The following is a 17,576-nucleotide window of genomic DNA, read 5'->3' as shown; positions in this document are numbered from 1 at the left end:
TCCACTGAGACCAGACATTTGAACATGGCCCGCCCTTAATCTCTGACATTTTTATAGCAGCTAGAGCCATCCCATAAGAGGGTCATGCAGGCCAGGTTAGTGATATCTTTTTGTCCTCAAAATGGACACTGGAGATACTTGAAGGCAGCCTGAAAATGTTGAGTGCTTGTGGGTGCCATTGTCACTCCAGAAATGGGCAGAATTCCTCTTTCCACTCAAAATGACTTTGGCCCGTGAGGCCACCAAACTAGAATCAAGCTGAGCTCTGGATTTTTAGTTTAATTAGGTCCCACTGTCCAGGAGGAAGAACTGCTTGTTCAGGAGCTTTTGAGGGCTCAAGACTTGTCTCTTTCAACACATGCACACCTGAACCAACTCAACCTGGTTGTCCTCACTACCCTGTGTTCCACATCAGGAACACAGCCCTGGGCCAGAGCCAGGGGGCTCAGAAAAGGGGCATCTTCCCAGTCCTTACCAACCAGCAGGACTATCTGTGGGATATTTCCTTCTTTCCTGTACTGAGAGAATTTCTGACACCAGGAAAGAGCACCAGCCATTCTAGGTAGTGATCCAATTTTGTAATCAAACCATTTGGATGTAAAGCTCAGAATCACCAGTTTCTCCTTTCAGATAGCTCTCAGATCTCTGGATTCTTCCCAGGATCCAAAGAAGGAAGCCTTTCAGTGAATGCTTCTCTGTAGTATTTTCTCCAGATGCAATAGGCAAGTTTGAGACAGTCCTGTTTTCCAATGGAGAAGTGAAGTTCCCTTCAGCCAGAGATAGATTCTTCCACTGGTCCTTTTACTTTTTTATTTTATTTTATTTTATTTTATTTAGGTCTCTATGGCAATGCAAGAAACGGGACATGCAAAACATAAAGAGACTCTAGAAGAAATAATATTACTTTGTTGTACTTTGAGTTAATGAAAAAGTCTCTTTAGAAAAATGAGAACAATTTCCTTTAATTTTAAACATATACACTACTGTCAACAAATTGCTTTTTTTTTTTTTTTAAATTACACTTTTATTTTAGGTGTCAGGGAGTGCCTGTGCAGTTTTGTTATGTGGGTATATTGCATGATGCTAAGATTTGGGATGAAAATTATCCCTTCACCCAGGAAGTAAGCACAGTAGACAACAAGTAGCAATACTTACCCGCTCCTTCCCTCCCTCCCCCTGTAGTATTCCTCAATGTCTGTTGCTCCCATCTCTATATGTACTCAGTGTTTCACTCTACTTGTAAGTGAGAACATGCAGTATTCCCTGTATTACTTCACTTTAGAGAATGGCCTCCAACTGTATCCATGTTGCTACAAAGGATATATTTCATTATTGTTATGACTGTGTAGTAATCCATGGTATATACATACTGTATTGTTTATCCACGCCACAATTTATGGGCATCTAGGTCAATTCCATGTCTTTGCTATTATGAATAGTACTGCAATAAACCTACAAGTGCATGTGTCTTTTTGATAGAAGAATTTGTTTTTTGTGGGGGAGTATATACCTTGTAATAGGATTACTGGATTGAATGATAATTCTGTTTTAAGTTATTTGAGAAGTATCCAAACTGACTTCCACAGTGGCTGAACTAATTTACATTTATACCAACAGTTTATAAGTGTTCCTTTTTCTCCACAACCTTGCCAGCATCTGTTTTTTGTTTGTTTGTTTGTTTTTTGACTTTATAGTCATAGCCATTCTTACTGATGTGAGACAGTATCTCATAGTGGTTTTGATTGACATTTCTCTAATGATTAGTGATGCTGAGCACTTTTTGATATGTTTGTTGGCTGCTTGTCTGTTTTTTGAGAAGTATCTGTTCATTTTCTTTGCCCACTTTTTAAAGGGCTTATTTATTTTTTGCTTGTTATTGTTTAAGTTTTTTTAAAGAGTCTAGCTAATAGATTTTTGCAGGATGTGTAGTTTTTAAATATTTCTTTTTCACTTCGTTTACTCTGCTGATAGGTTCTTTTTTTCTTTTATCCTTATTATTATTATTATTATTATTATTATTTTGCTGTGCAGAAGCAGTTCTTTAGTTTAATTAGGTCCCATTTGTCTTTTTATTTTTTATTTATTTTTAAGTTGCAATTGTGACCCGACCTTTTTCTCTAGGTGCCTTTAAGATTTTTTTCATTAGCATTGACCTTGAACAGTCTCGTGACTATATGTCTTGATGATATTCATTTTGTATAGTAACTGGCAGGTATTGGAATTTCTTATATCTGGATATCTACCTCTCTAGCAAGATTAGGAAAATTTTCTTGAATTATCATTATTATTATTGTTGTTGGGATGCAGTCTTCATCTGTCACCCAGGCTGGAGTGCAGTGGCCCAATCTCGGCTCACTGCCACCTCTGCCTCCTGGGTTCAAGCGAATCTTGTGCCTCAGCCTCCCAAGTAGCTGGAATTATACGCATGCATCACCACACCCAGCTAATTTTTGTATTTTTCGTAAATACGGGGTTTCACCACGTTGTCCAGGCTGGTCTTGAACTTCTGACATCAGGTGATTCACCCTCCTCAGCCTCCCAAAGTGTAAAGTGCAGTGCATTTAGTCCCTAAATATTAAAGAGATCTACAGCTTTGGATATTGGCATATCTGTGAGTGATGCTTGCATTTAGGAATCATGGTATCATCTTTGTGCACTGAAAGTGAATTGCTTGACGTTAAGCTGGTACCCACATAAGATTATATCAGTAGCACTTTAGTATATTGAAAAGTACAATATACTAAATTGCTACTGATAAAATCTTTCATTTTGAAAAAAAAAAGCAATTTCACGTGGACAGAAATGTTACTACAGCACAGAGGATTTTTATATCTACTGAATCTAGTTAAGAGTAATGTGAAAACCTGATACTGCCACCCTCTAAGACTTTATTATGCATTCCCTACAAACAATGACACTTTCCTACGTACTTCCAATACAATAAAAAATACATTATTTAATCTAGACCTTATATTCATTTTAAATTTTGGCAATTGCCTCAAAAATCTCTTTTGTAACTATAGGGCCTCTAGAGAGAAATACTTTCCCTCCACACAAGTCTGTGCTGCCCTGGTCTGACCCGGGACCCTGGGGACACTGCCCCTGAGCTGAGTTACTGAGATGAAGGAGCCCTGCAGCTGTGCCCAGCCCGCCCCCTCCCCTGCTGATTTGCATGTTCCCAGAGCACAGCCCTCAGCCCTGAAGACTTCTTAATAGGCCGGTCACACCCTGTGCAGGAGTCAGGCCCAGTCAGGACACAGCATGGACATGAGGGTCCCCGCTCAGCTCCTGGGGCTCCTGCTGCTCTGGCTTCCAGGTAAGGAAGAAGAACACTGGGAATTTACTCAGCCCAGTGTGCTCAGTGCAGCCTGGCTTTTCAGGGAAGTCTTCCTATAACATGGTTAATAGTATGATTATTTGTATTTATGTTTCCATTCTCAGGTGCCAGATGCGACATCCAGATGACCCAGACTCCATCCTCCCTGTCTGCATCTGTAGGAGACAAAGTCACCATCACTTGCCGGGCAAGTCAGGGTATTAGCAGTTATTTAGCCTGGTATCAGCAGAAACCAGGGAAAGCCCCTAAGCTCCTGATCTACAGGGCAACAAATTTGGAAACAGGGGTCCCATCAAGGTTCAGTGGAAGTGGATCTGGGACAGATTTTACTCTCACCATCAGCAGTCTGCAGCCTGAAGATATTGCAACATATTACTGTCAACATCATTATAATTCCCCTCCCACAGTGTTACAAGTCATAACATAAACCACCAAGGGAAACAGAAGTGTGATGCTCCGCTGCCCCAGCTGCTCCTTATGGTGCCTTTCTCTGCTGACATCCTTTTTTTAATTAAGCCAGGATTTGGAGGTTTAGGAAGGCTCCTCTGCATTCTAACTCTATTTTTTCTTCCTCAGCCCCAGCAGGACAGGCATGACACTGTCTTCGTGATTTAATAAATAACAGCAATTATGATGCCTGAGGAATTTCAGTTATTGCATCTGTCTAGGTCATACATCGCAAGAGAAACTACTCAAAAGAAACTATCAATTTCAAGAAGAAATTGTTTTATTTTTTAACTTTCATATAATTATTTATAATTTATTTTAGTTTCAGGGGTACATGGGTGGGTTGGTTCTATAGATAAATTGCATGTTGTGGGGGTTTGGTGTACATATTGTTCTATCACTCAGGTAATAAGTATGGCACCTAATAGGTCATTTTTTTTTATCCTTAGTCTCCTCTCACCCCCCACCCTCAAGTAGGCTCTGGTGTTCATTGGTCCCTTTTTTGTGTTCATATGTATTCAATGTTTTGTTCCCACTTATAAGTGAGAACACAGGGGATGTGATTTTCTGTTCCTTCATTAGTTCACTTAGGATAATGGTCTCCAGCTCCATCCATGTTGCTGTAAAAGACATTATATCATTATTTTTAATGGCTGCATAATATTCCATGGTATGTCTGTGTCACATTTTCTTTATACAGTCTACCATTGATGGGCACTTAGGCTGATTCTATGTCTTTGGTATTGTGAATAGTGCTGCAATGAGCATACATGTACATATGTCTTTATGATCGAATGATTTATATTCCTTTTGCTATATATACAAAAGGATGTTTTGTATATAAAGTTGAATGATAGTTCTGATTTAAGTTCTTTGAGAAATTGCCAAATTGTTTTCCACAGTGGCTGAACTAATTTATACTCCACCAAAAAGGGAATGTGTAAGCATTGGCTTTTCTCTGTAGTCTCATTAGCATCTGTTTTGTTTTGTTTTGTTTTGTCTTTTTAATAATGACCATCTTGATGGAATTAAATTTGCAAATACATGCCAGGAGATATGGTAGTCAGGAAGCTGATACTAGAAACAGGGAAATCTCTGTTGGTCTGCCAGAAGCCAGAGTTCATTTGCTCCTAAACTCGTGGGCTATCTAACCATGTGGTCTTCTCCTCCATCTAGGAAGTTCAGATATAAGGGTGCTGGTGCTGTCAGTTGACGTGGCATCTCTCCAGGTGATTCTCCAGTCTTCACCTCAGTCTGCATGCCTGCCTGCAGGTGTCAGTGTTGAATCACTGCCTTCTTACTTTAAAATGTAATGGGTAGGCTCCTCTTTGAGTAACTAAAAGGCAATAAAATAAATAAATGGAAAAAAAAAAAAAAGAAACCATAAAGAGACAAAGGGGTTTTGGGAAGTGTGCTTTTAGAAATGATAGTTGAATATGGAGAATTAGGAGCTGACAGCCAAGTGAGGTCAATATTTTCTCGTCTTTGAATTTTCCAGTTATGGGTTGGCTTCCGGATACATTTGCTTGTGCTTTCACATATTAGTAGCAAGTCTGAGATCATTAAAAGAACACTTCATTCAGTCATAAAATAAACAGAAAAATGAGAAACTTGCTTAGATACATAGAAATTATTTGACAAATGAAACAACTTTTCTTGCAAAACAAAAAACACCTATACATGCGTATGATATATTGTTTCCTTGGCATGAAAGCACTTTGCTACTCAAAATGTGTCTAGATGCCAGCCAGACATGAGGTTCAGCAGTGTGAATAAAGGTTCTCAAAACTTTTGATGAGAAGAGAGCCTGACTTTGGGTTGATGAAAGTGTTCTACAGAAGCAAGTGATATGTCCATAAAAAGATTACTCAAGGAAATGTCACCTGCCTGCATGGACAGCACCATTTTCTGTCTTCTCTAACTTTATCATCAGCATCACTGTGAGCATGTTACAAATGCAAAGTAGCAGATGCATCTTAGACATATTGCATAACGGTCTACGTTTTAAAAAGCATACAAGTAATCTACAGGAGTTTTTAAAAGCTATGTTTTAGAAGACATTTACTTTAAATGTGTTTTTCCACAATAAGACCATTTACATTAAAGCCACTTGTTAAAAACACATCCAGGCCCGGTATAGTGTCTCATGTCTGTAATCCTAGCACTCTGGGAGGCCGAGGTGGGCAGATCACTAGAGGCCAGGAGTTCCATACTAGCCTGGCCAACATGGGGAAACCACTTCTCTACTAAATATACAAAAATTAGCTGGGCATGGTGGTGCATGCCCACAATCCCAGCTACTCAGGAGGCTGAAGCACAAGAATCGCTTGAACTTGGGAGGCAGAGGTTGCAGTTAGCTGAGATCACACCACTGCACTTGAGCTTGGGTGACAGGGTAAGACTCCATCTCAGACAACAACACCACCAACAACAAATATCCAGCATTATCTCTAACCAACGCAAACATTTGAAAACATTTTTAATATTGTAAAACTTGGAAAACATAATTATTTCTCCATCATTGATGCAAGTAACTTTATAGTTAAATACAGTAAACATTTTTAGAAACTTCAGGAATTAACAAAGTGAAAAAATAAATTAGAATTGTGTGCACCTGTGTTACTGATCATTAGATGTACAATTGCCTGTTCAGCTTTGCTTGAAAATTTTGTTGACTTCTGCTGCCTGCCATATAAATGTACCTTGGATAGGCTCTACCTTGTTCCCAGATCAAACACAATCCAAAGGCTGGAGACAAGCTCAGCGCCCTGCAGCAGAAACACCCTGCTAAGCCCTTCCTCGATCAACCAGATAATTGCTATCATGAACACCTATGAATAGGAAAATAAATGCTTAGTGTTATTAGCCACTGAGTTTTGAGTAATATATACAAATGCACATTTTTTTTCAACAAATAAGCAAATTTTACTTTTGTAATTCAAATATTTTTTAGTTTAATTTCTTCTAAATATCTTTCTAAATGGTTTATTAAACATATACCATCACATTTGGTAAAATTCATCTATCTATATGAGTGGATGTGTAAATATCATGTTGGTCACCTTTTACCTGGGTGGTCAGGTCAGAAAAGGCTGTTGTTTCAGCCTGAGTGTAGAACTTCTTTTCTTTTTTTTTTTTTTTTTTTTTTGACGGGGTTTCGCTCTTGTTACCCAGGCTGGAGTGCAATGGCGCGATCTCGGCTCACCGCAACCTCCGCCTCCTGGGTTCAGGCAATTCTCCTGCCTCAGCCTCCTGAGTAGCTGGGATTACAGGCATGCGCCACCATGCACAGCTGATTTCTGTATTTTTAGTAGAGACGGGGTTTCACCATGTTGACCAGGATGGTCTCGATCTCTTGACCTCGTGATCCACCCACCTCGGTCTCCCAAAGTGCTGGGATTACAGGTGTGAGCCACCGCGCCCGGCCTAAGCGTAGAATTTCTATCCTTGGTCATAGAATTGTGTTGCTGTGTCCTCCTTTTCCAATCATTTAGATTCGGTTAATGGCATTTAGCACAAGACAAAAGTCTTGTTCCTAGGAACAAAATAGAAACCTGTGGTCCAATTTCTCAGTTTCTTTCCCAAATGTGCCTGTGTCCCTTAGTAGATGATGGGATTAGGCTAAAATGAAGAATTGGTCAGAATGAGGACACCTTTCCCTTACTGCTTAGGGACATTTCCTAGGAGCCCTGAATCTGCCTCAAAGCGCAATACTCAAGTAACCCTAGCACTGAAGGTAGAAGGACAACCACAACTGTACAGAGGAGCAGCGCCCAGATTCTGACACCTCAGAGTATCAGTACCGTTTTCCTGAATACAAATGATGATGCTGTCCATTTGGGGGACAATTCCTTGGGTGATCTTCTCATCAACATGCCATTTGACTCTGTAACACACTTCCATCAACAAAAAACCAAGCCCTCTTTGCCTTAACAGTTTTGAGAGACTCTATTCACACTCCTGAACTTTATTTTTTATAAATCTGCTTCTTTCTTCAAGCAGTTAAACTCTTTTGCTTTCCAGTCATTCTCTAGGTCTCAAGGAAGTAGCTTTATTAATGCTACTCCAGGTACCACTGAAGTCTGCATCCATTCTGGAATTAGAGTCAGACAATATGCATCCAACAGTCCAGACATTATCTTGGGACACCCTGAAGTTAAACTCTTTTAGATGAGGGTGCAGCTCTAATGTTTACAGAACATATGACATCGGTAAAGTTGCTTAACCTCCCTTTGCCTCAGTTTCCATATCTGTGGAACTGTGACAATAATATGATCTACCTTACAGGTCTTTTTTACAATTTAAACAAGGTAAAGTATTTAGAACAGTATCTAGCACATAACATATGCTGCTATTTATTTTGTTATTACTATAATTATAATATTTAGTTCTAAAATAGTCGTTATTATCATCACTAGACCAACTTAGCCAAGAGTTATGGGACACAATCTTAAATCTAATCGAAGTACGTTTCATCTACAAGCAACATGAGATTCTAGGAGGGGTTTTATTCATTGCCAGCTTGCAGATTTTAAAACCCAAATGGTCTTGATCTATACTAAATTGCTCAGCCTTTAATTATGCTCACCCAGATCTGCCCAGTGCATTTCTTCTCACCATTCACTATGAAAATTTTATCCAGTGAAAAGGCAAAAAAGACAAAGTGAAAGCATATGTATGAGGGTGTTTTGGAAAACTGAAATATCACTTCACCTTTTTTAAAAGTCATCTTTTAAAAGTCATGACTTTTAAAGTCATGACTTTAAAGTCATCTGCTTTCTCTGGCAAGAGATGTCAAGTTGTGATTATTTGATTTTTTTAAACCACATTGTACTTCTTCAAACACATTTTTAAAACTTTATTATTATACTTTAAGTTCTGGGGTCCATGTGCAGATCATGCAGGTCTGTTACATAGGTATACACGTGCCATGATGGTGGTTTGCTGCATCCATCGCCCCATCATCTACATTAGGTATTTCTCCCAATGCTATCCCTCCCTTAGCCTCCCAACTACTAATAGGCCCTGGTGTGTTATGTTCCTCTCCCTGTGTCCATGTGTTCTCACCATTCGGCTCCCACTCATGAGTGAGAACATGCGGTGTTTGGTTTTCTGTTTCTCTGTTAGTTTGCTGAGAATGATGGTTTCCAGCTTCGTCCATGTCCCCGCAAAGAACATAAATTCACGCTTTTTATGGTTGCATAGTATTCCATAGTTGCATATATGTGCCACATTTTCTTTATACGATCTATCATTAATGGGCAGTCTATCTTGCATGCACTTTTCAGGCCACATACAGATGGATTGGCAGAAAGTAGATTTATGAGTTCCAGATATCTGAGCAAAACTTCTACTCAAATCATCAGTGACCACTAAGCAAACACATAGGCAGCTTTTATAAATCCGCTAAATATTAAAATTAAGAATGAAAAATTAACAGAGATATCAGTGATCAAAACATCCTGGAGGGGTGGGGGAGGGAGTTGTAGATTCTTCAGTATAGGTTCAGGTAAGCTATTAAAATGAATTTAACAATGCTCAGGACAATAAAATGGAATCTAGAAAGACGTTATCTAAAATGTACAGTTTTAAATTTAAAAAAACTTTAGAAGAAAAAGAAAAGTGTGACCAATATTGAGAGAATAAAAACAAAACAATGACAAAAACTGTCTGTGGAAAGTCAGTCTGCTCAGCTCCTGGAGCTACTAATGCTCTGGGTTCCTGCTAAGGACAGAGGGAGATGAGAAGTGAGAATGAGGTGGAAGGGTAAGCTCTGGGGCCCCTACTAATGGTTAAAAGTAGGGGCTTTCCATATGCAAATAGAAACTATAAAAAAGGATGAAATGAGAATTCTAGAAATGAAGAAAACAATAACCATATTGCAAAATTCACTAGACATGTCTACCAGCAGTTTAAGATGACAGAAGAATTGGTGAAATTGAAACCAAAATCAATGAAAATTAATCCAAATTTTAAAAAAAGTTTAGAAAGTAATTTTTGAAACTTCAGAGATGTATTGGTCAATATGAAGAATACCAACACTTGTGCAATGGGAATCAAAAAGTAGAAGAGAAAAAGTACCTGAAAAAATATTTGAAGAAATTACTGCAACAACTTTTCAAAATTAATGAAATGTATTAAAGTGTAGATTAAAGGAATTCAGTAATGCCTGTTAGAATAAACACTATGAGATTCATAACTAAACATATTATAGTTAAAATGTTGAAAGGCAAAAAGAAAAACTTAATCCATCAAGAAAAAATAGGCTCGAGAGATCCAAGATGGCCAACTAGCAGCAGCTGAGGATTGCCGCTCCCAGTGAAGGCACAGGGAGTGAGTGGACACCAGACTGCCAGACGAATTTTTGTTGCCTACAGACCAGTAGATTCCCAGCGGAGGACCCCCACAGGTTGCCAGCAGACTCTTTTAGCCGGCGCGGCTGTTTTGCTGGCGTTCCAGTGCAGCAGTTCTCAGTGCGAAGCATGTGGGACTGGGTGCCCTTTTGGTTGGCGTTTGGAGCTCCAGGAAAGCAGAGTCACCCATTCAGCTGACTGAAAGGGGGACTGAGGCTGGGAGCCAGACCGGGAGATTCCCGGGCAGAAAAGCTGCACGAATCTCACTGCTGCTGTTTCAGCCCACTCGGTCGCCACAGGGGAAATTGCATAGATCCTGGCGCCTTTTTGGCACGCCACTGGGGCACCTGGGAGAGAATTGAGCATTCAATTAGGAAAATAAAAAAAGGAGGCTCCGAGGCGGGGAGCCAGGTGATCGGGCTCGGCTGGTCCCACCCCCACAAAAAAACAGCAATTGGAAATGCTGACGGTTGAGAGTTTCACAGCAAGCACAGCTGAACCCAGGAAGGTCCAGCTCTGTGGGGGGAGAGGCGTCCACCAAAGGAAAACACAGAAACAGAAATAACATCACCAGTAACAAACTGGACATCCACTCAGAGACCCAATCTGAACGTCAGCAATTACAAAGACAACAGGTGGATAAATCCACAAAGATGGGCAGAAACCAGTGCAAAAAGGCTAAAAACATCTGAAATCAGAATGCCTCTCCTCCTTCGGGGAATGGCAGCTCCTCATCATTAAGGGAACAAGGCCTGATGGAGAATGAGTGTGATGAATTGTCAGAATCAGGCTTCAGAAGGTGGATAATAAGAAACTTCTGTGAGCTAAAAGAACATGCTCTAACCCAATGCAAAGAAACTTAGAACCTTGAAAAAAGGTTTGACGAAATGCTAATGAGAATAGACAATTTAGAGAGGAATATAAGTGAATTAATGGAGCTGAAAAACACAATACAAGAACTTCGTGAAGTATGCACAAGTTTTAACAGTTGAATTGATCAAGCAGAAGAAAGGATATCAGAGGTCGAAGACCAACTCAATAAAATAAAATGAGAAGTCAAAATTAGAGAAAAAAAGGTAAAAAGGAATGAGCAAAATCTCCAAGAAATATGGGACTATGTGAAAAGACCTAATCTACATTTGATAAGTGTACCTGAATGTGACGAAGAGAATGAATCCAAGCTGGAAAATATTCTTCAGGATATTATTCAGGAAAACTTTCAAAACGTAGCAAGGCAGGACAATATTCAACTCCAGGTAATACAGAGAAGACCACGAAGATACTCCTCACGAAGAGCAACCTCAAGGCACATAATTGTCAGATTCACCAGGGTTGAAATGAAGGAGAAAATGCTAAGGACAGCCAGAGAGAAAGGTCAGGTTACCCACAAAGGGAAGCCTATCAGACTCACAGCAGATCTCTCAGCAGAAACCCTACAAGCTAGAAGAGAGTGGGGGCCAATATTCAACATCCTTAAAGAAAAGAACTTTCAACCCAGAATTTCATATCCAGCCAAACTAAACTTCATAAGTGAAGGAAAAATAAAATCTTTTGTGAACAAGCAAGTACTCAGAGATTTTGTCACCATCAGGCCTGCTTTACAAGAGCTTCTGAAAGAAGCACCACACATAGAAATAACAACCAGTATCAGCCATTCCAAAAATATACCAAAAAGTAAAGAGCATCAACATAATGAAAATCTTCATCAACCAATGGGCAAAACAGCCAGCTAGCATCAAATAGCAGTATTAAACTCACATATATTATTATTAATTCTAAATTTATATCGACTAAATGCCCAATTAAAAGACACAGGCAAATTGGATAAAAAGCCAAAACCCATCGGTATGCTGCATCCAGACCCATCTCACATGCAGGGATAGATAAAGACTCAAAACGAAGGGATGGAGGAAGATTTACCAACCAAATGGAAAGCAAAAAGTAAAAATAAAAATAAAAAGCAGGAGTTGCAATTCTCACCTCTGATAAAATAGACTTGAAAGCAACAAATATCAAAAGAGGCAAAGAAGGACATTACATCATGATAAAAGAATCAATGCAACGAGAAGAGCTAATGATCCTAAATATATACGCACCCAATACAGGAGCACAGATACATAATGCAAGTTCTTAATGACTTATAAATAGACTTAGACTCCCACACAATAATAGTGGGAGACTTTAACGTTACATTGTCAATATTAGACAGATCAACGAGACAGAAAATTAACAAGAATATCCAGGACTTGAACTCAGACCTGGAACAAGTAAACTTAATAAACATTCATAGAACTCTCCACCCCAAATTCATAAAACATACATTCTTATCAGTACCACATCAGACCTACTCTAAAAATGGCTACATAATTGGAAGTAAATCACTCCTCAGTAATTACATAGCATTTCACAGGCTTAAATGAAATACTGGTTGGCTACTTGTTTGTTATTTTCCTCACTTATTCCTTCCTGTCTCCATTGTTAAGCACAATTGTTGGCATAAAAGAGGTTTTCAATATCCATTTTTAGACTGCATTCTAGCCTGGGCAATAAAGCAAGACTCCTGTTCTCTCTCCCTCTTTCTCTTTCTTTCTTCTTTCTTTTTTCTTTCTTTTTCTTTTTTTCTCTCTTCCCCCCCCCCAAAAAAAAACATTACTTCTTTTCCTTACTGGAAAAAAATAAAAAAAGAAAAGAAAGAAAAAGTAGACTCATAAAATTTCAGGAAACAATTGTAAAGCCATTGGCTAATATTTCATTGTGACCCAGGGAGTATAGAAGATAATTAACTTTTGGGGGGAAAAAAGGCAACCAAGAATTCTATTTCCAGTGAAAATATCCTTCAACAATAAAAGAAAAGGCCAGGTATGATGGCTTACAATTCCAGCACCCTGGGAGGCAGAGGTGGGCGGATCACGACTTCAGGAGTTCGAGACCAGCCTGACCAATATGATGAAATCTCTAGTAAAAATACAAAAATTAACCAGGTGTTGTGGTGCGTGCCTGTAATCTCAGCTACTCGGGAGGCTGAGGCAAGAGAATTGCTTGAACCTGGGAGATGGAGGTTGCAGTGAGCTGAGATTACACTTTTGCACTCCAGCCTGGGCAACAGAGCGAGACTCCATCTCAAAAAAAAGAAAAGTAAAAATATTTCTTGGTAAATAAATATTAATAGATTCATGAATAGCAGATATGTCTTAGAAAATATTCAAGACGAAATTCTTTATAATTTCAGGAAATAAAAGCAGTCACACAAGCCCAAAAGTAGAATTAAAACCCCCACCCTCCCAAAAAAGCAGCAAGCAGTAAGAAAGAAGTTAGACAACAAACAAAAATGAAAGCAAACCAAAAAATTCTCTTCCTTCAATTCATGTGAATTTCCAACTTAGAAAAACCCAACCTATTGTGAGAGACACCAGAATGCCAGAATGACAGAATGCCAGTTACCTTGGTTGGAATAGTAGGAGAAATAATTAAGATGGTGCATGAGGGAAGCATCAGGAGAATTTGGAATTTTGTAGGGTTTCATCTGGAGAGTGAATATACATAAACTTTAGTCAGTTTCACTTTTCAGTTTCATGAGCTTCACTCTATGTGCTTTATCTCCATTAAAGGAAAAAAAAAGACAAAAAAGAGACAGAAACTAGACTCTTAAACTAACATTAAAAAGAATAACCAAATATTAATAAAAATCGACCTATTAAAGAGAAGTTTAAAATGTGCCTGAGAAAGTGAGAAAAAATAAAAACCTATTAGAGAAAATGAATGGAGACAATTAAATATGTCACTTCTGCCACTCAGGCAATATCAACTTTATCTTTATTAGAGGTCCTTCAAATACAGAGGATATTTTATGTCACTCTGCTCACAACAGAGCCTCTCCACCGTCCCCTTGGCTCTTTCCACCCCACTTCACCCACGGGGGATTTGCATATTGTCCCCTAGTGAGGGCCTTCCCTTGTGAGTCTGAGATAAAAGCTCAGCTCTAACCTTGCCTTGACTGATCAGAACTCCTCAGTTCACCTTCTCACAGTGAGGCTCCCTGCTCAGCTCCTGGGGCTGTTGATGTTCTGGGTCCCTGGTAAGAATAAAGGGAGATGGGAGAGGAGAAAGGGGTGGGAGGGTGAGCTCTGGGGGCCCCTCTGCCTTTCATGTGTGTTCTGTCCATGGGTTACATGTACTCGCCTTGCCTTCCAGGATGGGATATGTGATGTTTAAATCTGTGACAGTGAGAAAGATTCTAGAAGGAGCAAGGGCCTGTGCTCTGGGAAAGACTGACACAGAAAGAGGTGGATGGTATGAGAGAATTCAGTTAACTCCCTTGTGCCTCATAGATCTTGATTCTTTGTGAAATTGGATGTTTTTGGTATATAAACCAAAAATGCCCTCACAAAAATAATAATTTATCCTGAAAAATTTAACAGAAAACAAATAATGAAAATGTCTCTTAATGTTTTCTTATAACCTTCCACTTCTCTCTCATTACTTTAGGATCCAGCAGGGATGTTGTGATGACCCAGTCTCCACTTTCCCTGCTCATCACCCATGGAGACCCAGCCTCTATCTCCTACAAGTCTAGTCAGAGTCTCCTGCATAGTGATGGAAACAGCTATTTGTCTTGGTATCTGAAGAAGCCAGGCCAGTCTCCACAGCCCCTGATCTACAAAGTTTCCACTAGTGCCTCTAGGGTCCCAGACAGGTTCAGTGGCAGTGGGTCAGGCACAGATTTCATGCTAAAAATCAGCAGGGTGGAGCCTGAGGATGTTGGAGTTTATTACTGCATGCAATGTACAAAGTCATCCCACAGTGGTATAGCCCTGAGCACAAACCTCCCTGCTGGGTGGCCCAGCTGCCCACATATATTGTTTGTCTTAGGAGCAGGCACCACAGAGAGCAAGACAATAGAGAACTTACAGGGATGAGTTGCAGCAAACTGTCCCCAGGCATGCAGGGGCTACACCTCAGGCAGAACCTACAGGAGAATGGCGGGGTTTAAGTGCCCACTGAGCAACCAGACATGACAATGGAGAAAGCTGAATGAAAGTTCATTTCAATCCTCCTAGACTTTTCCTACATCTATTTTTCAATTCAAACCATTGAATGTAACGACTTTGTAAGTAATGCTGGTTCATGTCAACCTAAAACTAATATTTGTTTGGATTTTATTTTTGTTGGATAGTTAGTGGTTATAGATGTAGCTGGGTTTGTTTGGTAACATACAGACTGTTTCTCTTCTTCCCCTACCTTCACACTTCCACTTTTTCTTAGCATATGTCTCTCTCCAGCAAAGGGACAGGCATAGCATTTTATACCATAGTTTCAGGAATTATCCATGTAAGACCTATGCACATATCTGGTTTTGGGCTACTAGGTTGACTTTGTTAAATCTGTTTAAAAATAAAAGTCACGTGTCCAATGTGTTTGATCAGTCTCAGGCACAGCAGGTTGAAATAAAATGTGAGGTTTCTGAATTGCAAATCAAGGGCTTTAAAAATAAAGATTCAAGTCGGAAGAATTAGCATACTTTTTAAATGCCATGTTCAACAGAATTTTGAAAAATATTAGATAATGCATGATAATTTTTTGCCTAACACAAAACAAGAATATTAAGATTTTGGGCAGCAGCAGTGAAGAGGAGCATGAAGGACATGTGGCAGAGGTCAACTGTTGGAGCAAACCCAGCTCTGTTGCTCATGTTTGCTGGAGTCCCTATGCTGGTGGGGTTGGAGTTGAGCTACACACCCAGATGGAAACTTGTAAGTATTTCTTGGAAAGAATCACAGTGTTGAATAGACCCCTGCTTGGTCTTCAAGGCTGTGCCCTGATGCCACTGCAATCTCATAGGGAAGTTATCCCTCTTGTGGGGCTCTAGGACTTTAGTGACTCAAGGCTTACTGCAAAATTACCTTAGGTCATGTCACATCTTCCTAATCAACCCAGCAAGAATGGTCATTCAGGAGATGCCTTATATCAAAATAGTTAAGATGATAACGAGGGCTGAGCTATGGCTGGGAAGATCAGTGGGAGATTCGATGATAGGAGCCGAAGGTCCATATTTTAGACCTGCATGAAAGACATTAGTGCAGCGTTACAAGAGAAACTCAGGAGAATGTGGAAGCTTTCACTCTACGTTTCTGATCCAGCCTCCAGCCACTCTTCCTAACCCAGATCTCAACAAATGTCTCAAAATGAAAACCATCATGGAGTTAAGGGGTCAGTTCTTATCTACTCTGTTAAGGCAGCTTCAAGAACTGCCAAACTTATGTGGATTTTCCTTCCTCAGAGTCCCTCTGTTTGGTCCAAGCCGGAATCTCCACCCACACTCACACTTGGTAAGTTTTGTAAAATAAGTCAATGAAAGAAAACATCAGTTTACCTAAAATAGGCATTTCTCCCATGAAATTTTAGGTAATTTGGTTCATTTTGTCTGTAGCACTATGATGTCATTATAAACATGATTTTTAAAATATACTACTCATTCCTTTCTGCTTTTGTTGAATTGCTTTTGTTTCTCTTCCAAGAACTACTGCCTCATTCCTTTTACTTTTACATTTTAAATTAAGTTAAAATGGAGAATGCCAACTTTGTTATTATATTATTAATAGGAGAAATTCATGTTGAGAACAATCAACAAAATGCACATGATGTGATCACATCTATGTTGAAAATGAAGGAATAGAATCTGAAAAAATTATGATGACTATGTCAGAGTTAACAATGTTTGATACCAGATGTGATTTTCATATTCCAGCAGTAAATGCATAGAACTGTATACCCTAAATATGCCACATTTAAAGACTGCTCCAATAATATTTTTATACAGAACAGAGAATATAAATTATGGTATTATATATGATAGAAGTAATAAGCATTTGAATTAACAAACAAAAAATGCTATATGATATTTATGTTTTGAGATCTGTGGTTGCCTTGGCCTTGTGCACATTTCTAGAGGCAGCAGGCCAATGGTGGTTACAGCAGTGTCTAGCATCCAGTACCTGTTCTATCACTCATGCAAATGGTCTCACTTAGTCTAGCATTAGTCCAAAACAGTTGAGTATTGACCTTATTGCTCTGAGTCTAGTTTTGCAGACTATTTCATAATCTGCTTTTCAATTATTAAATATAAATTTTGAATATATACAGAGAACTGGCTTATGATATGTACAATTGAGGAACCTCAAAGACATGTTAGGATAAACATGATAGGACAAATTAAGATATTTTGTTAGTGTTATACTCCATCAACAGAAGCTGGGTTGACCTAAAATATCTCTTATAAAGTGTGGTTCCCAGGTGTGCCCTGGGGTTCCAGCTCTACTCACTGTCAGTGGACATGGGGCAGATTTCTCACCCAGAATCAACAATCTGATGCTTGAGAAAGCTGAAGATGTTAGAACACCTTAGCATGACCTTCTCCCTGATAAGTCACAGCCTTGTATAAT

General features: G+C 39.3%; 2 gene segments (V, D, J or C); both read left to right on the top strand.

Moving 5' to 3' along the window:
• LOC116526978 overlaps positions 1–16,614 on the top strand; it is a 93,873-nt gene extending 77,259 nt beyond the window's left edge. The window contains 1 exon segment of the V gene segment in view: positions 14,623–16,614. Coding sequence covers positions 14,623–15,053 — 431 coding nt within the window.
• On the top strand, positions 3,231–3,972 carry LOC116526985. The segment is given in 2 exon segments: positions 3,231–3,316; positions 3,442–3,972. Coding segments are annotated over 2 exon segments (378 nt in total).
• Positions 16,615–17,576: the final 962 nt, after the last annotated feature.

Source organism: Sapajus apella, unplaced genomic scaffold, assembly GCF_009761245.1.
Source record: "Sapajus apella isolate SASKATOON/1434 unplaced genomic scaffold, GSC_monkey_1.0 scaffold52, whole genome shotgun sequence".
Lineage (NCBI taxonomy): Eukaryota > Metazoa > Chordata > Mammalia > Primates > Cebidae > Sapajus > Sapajus apella.
The sequence above is the reverse complement of the archived record's forward strand: the minus strand, read 5'-3'. Positions and strand labels throughout refer to the sequence as shown.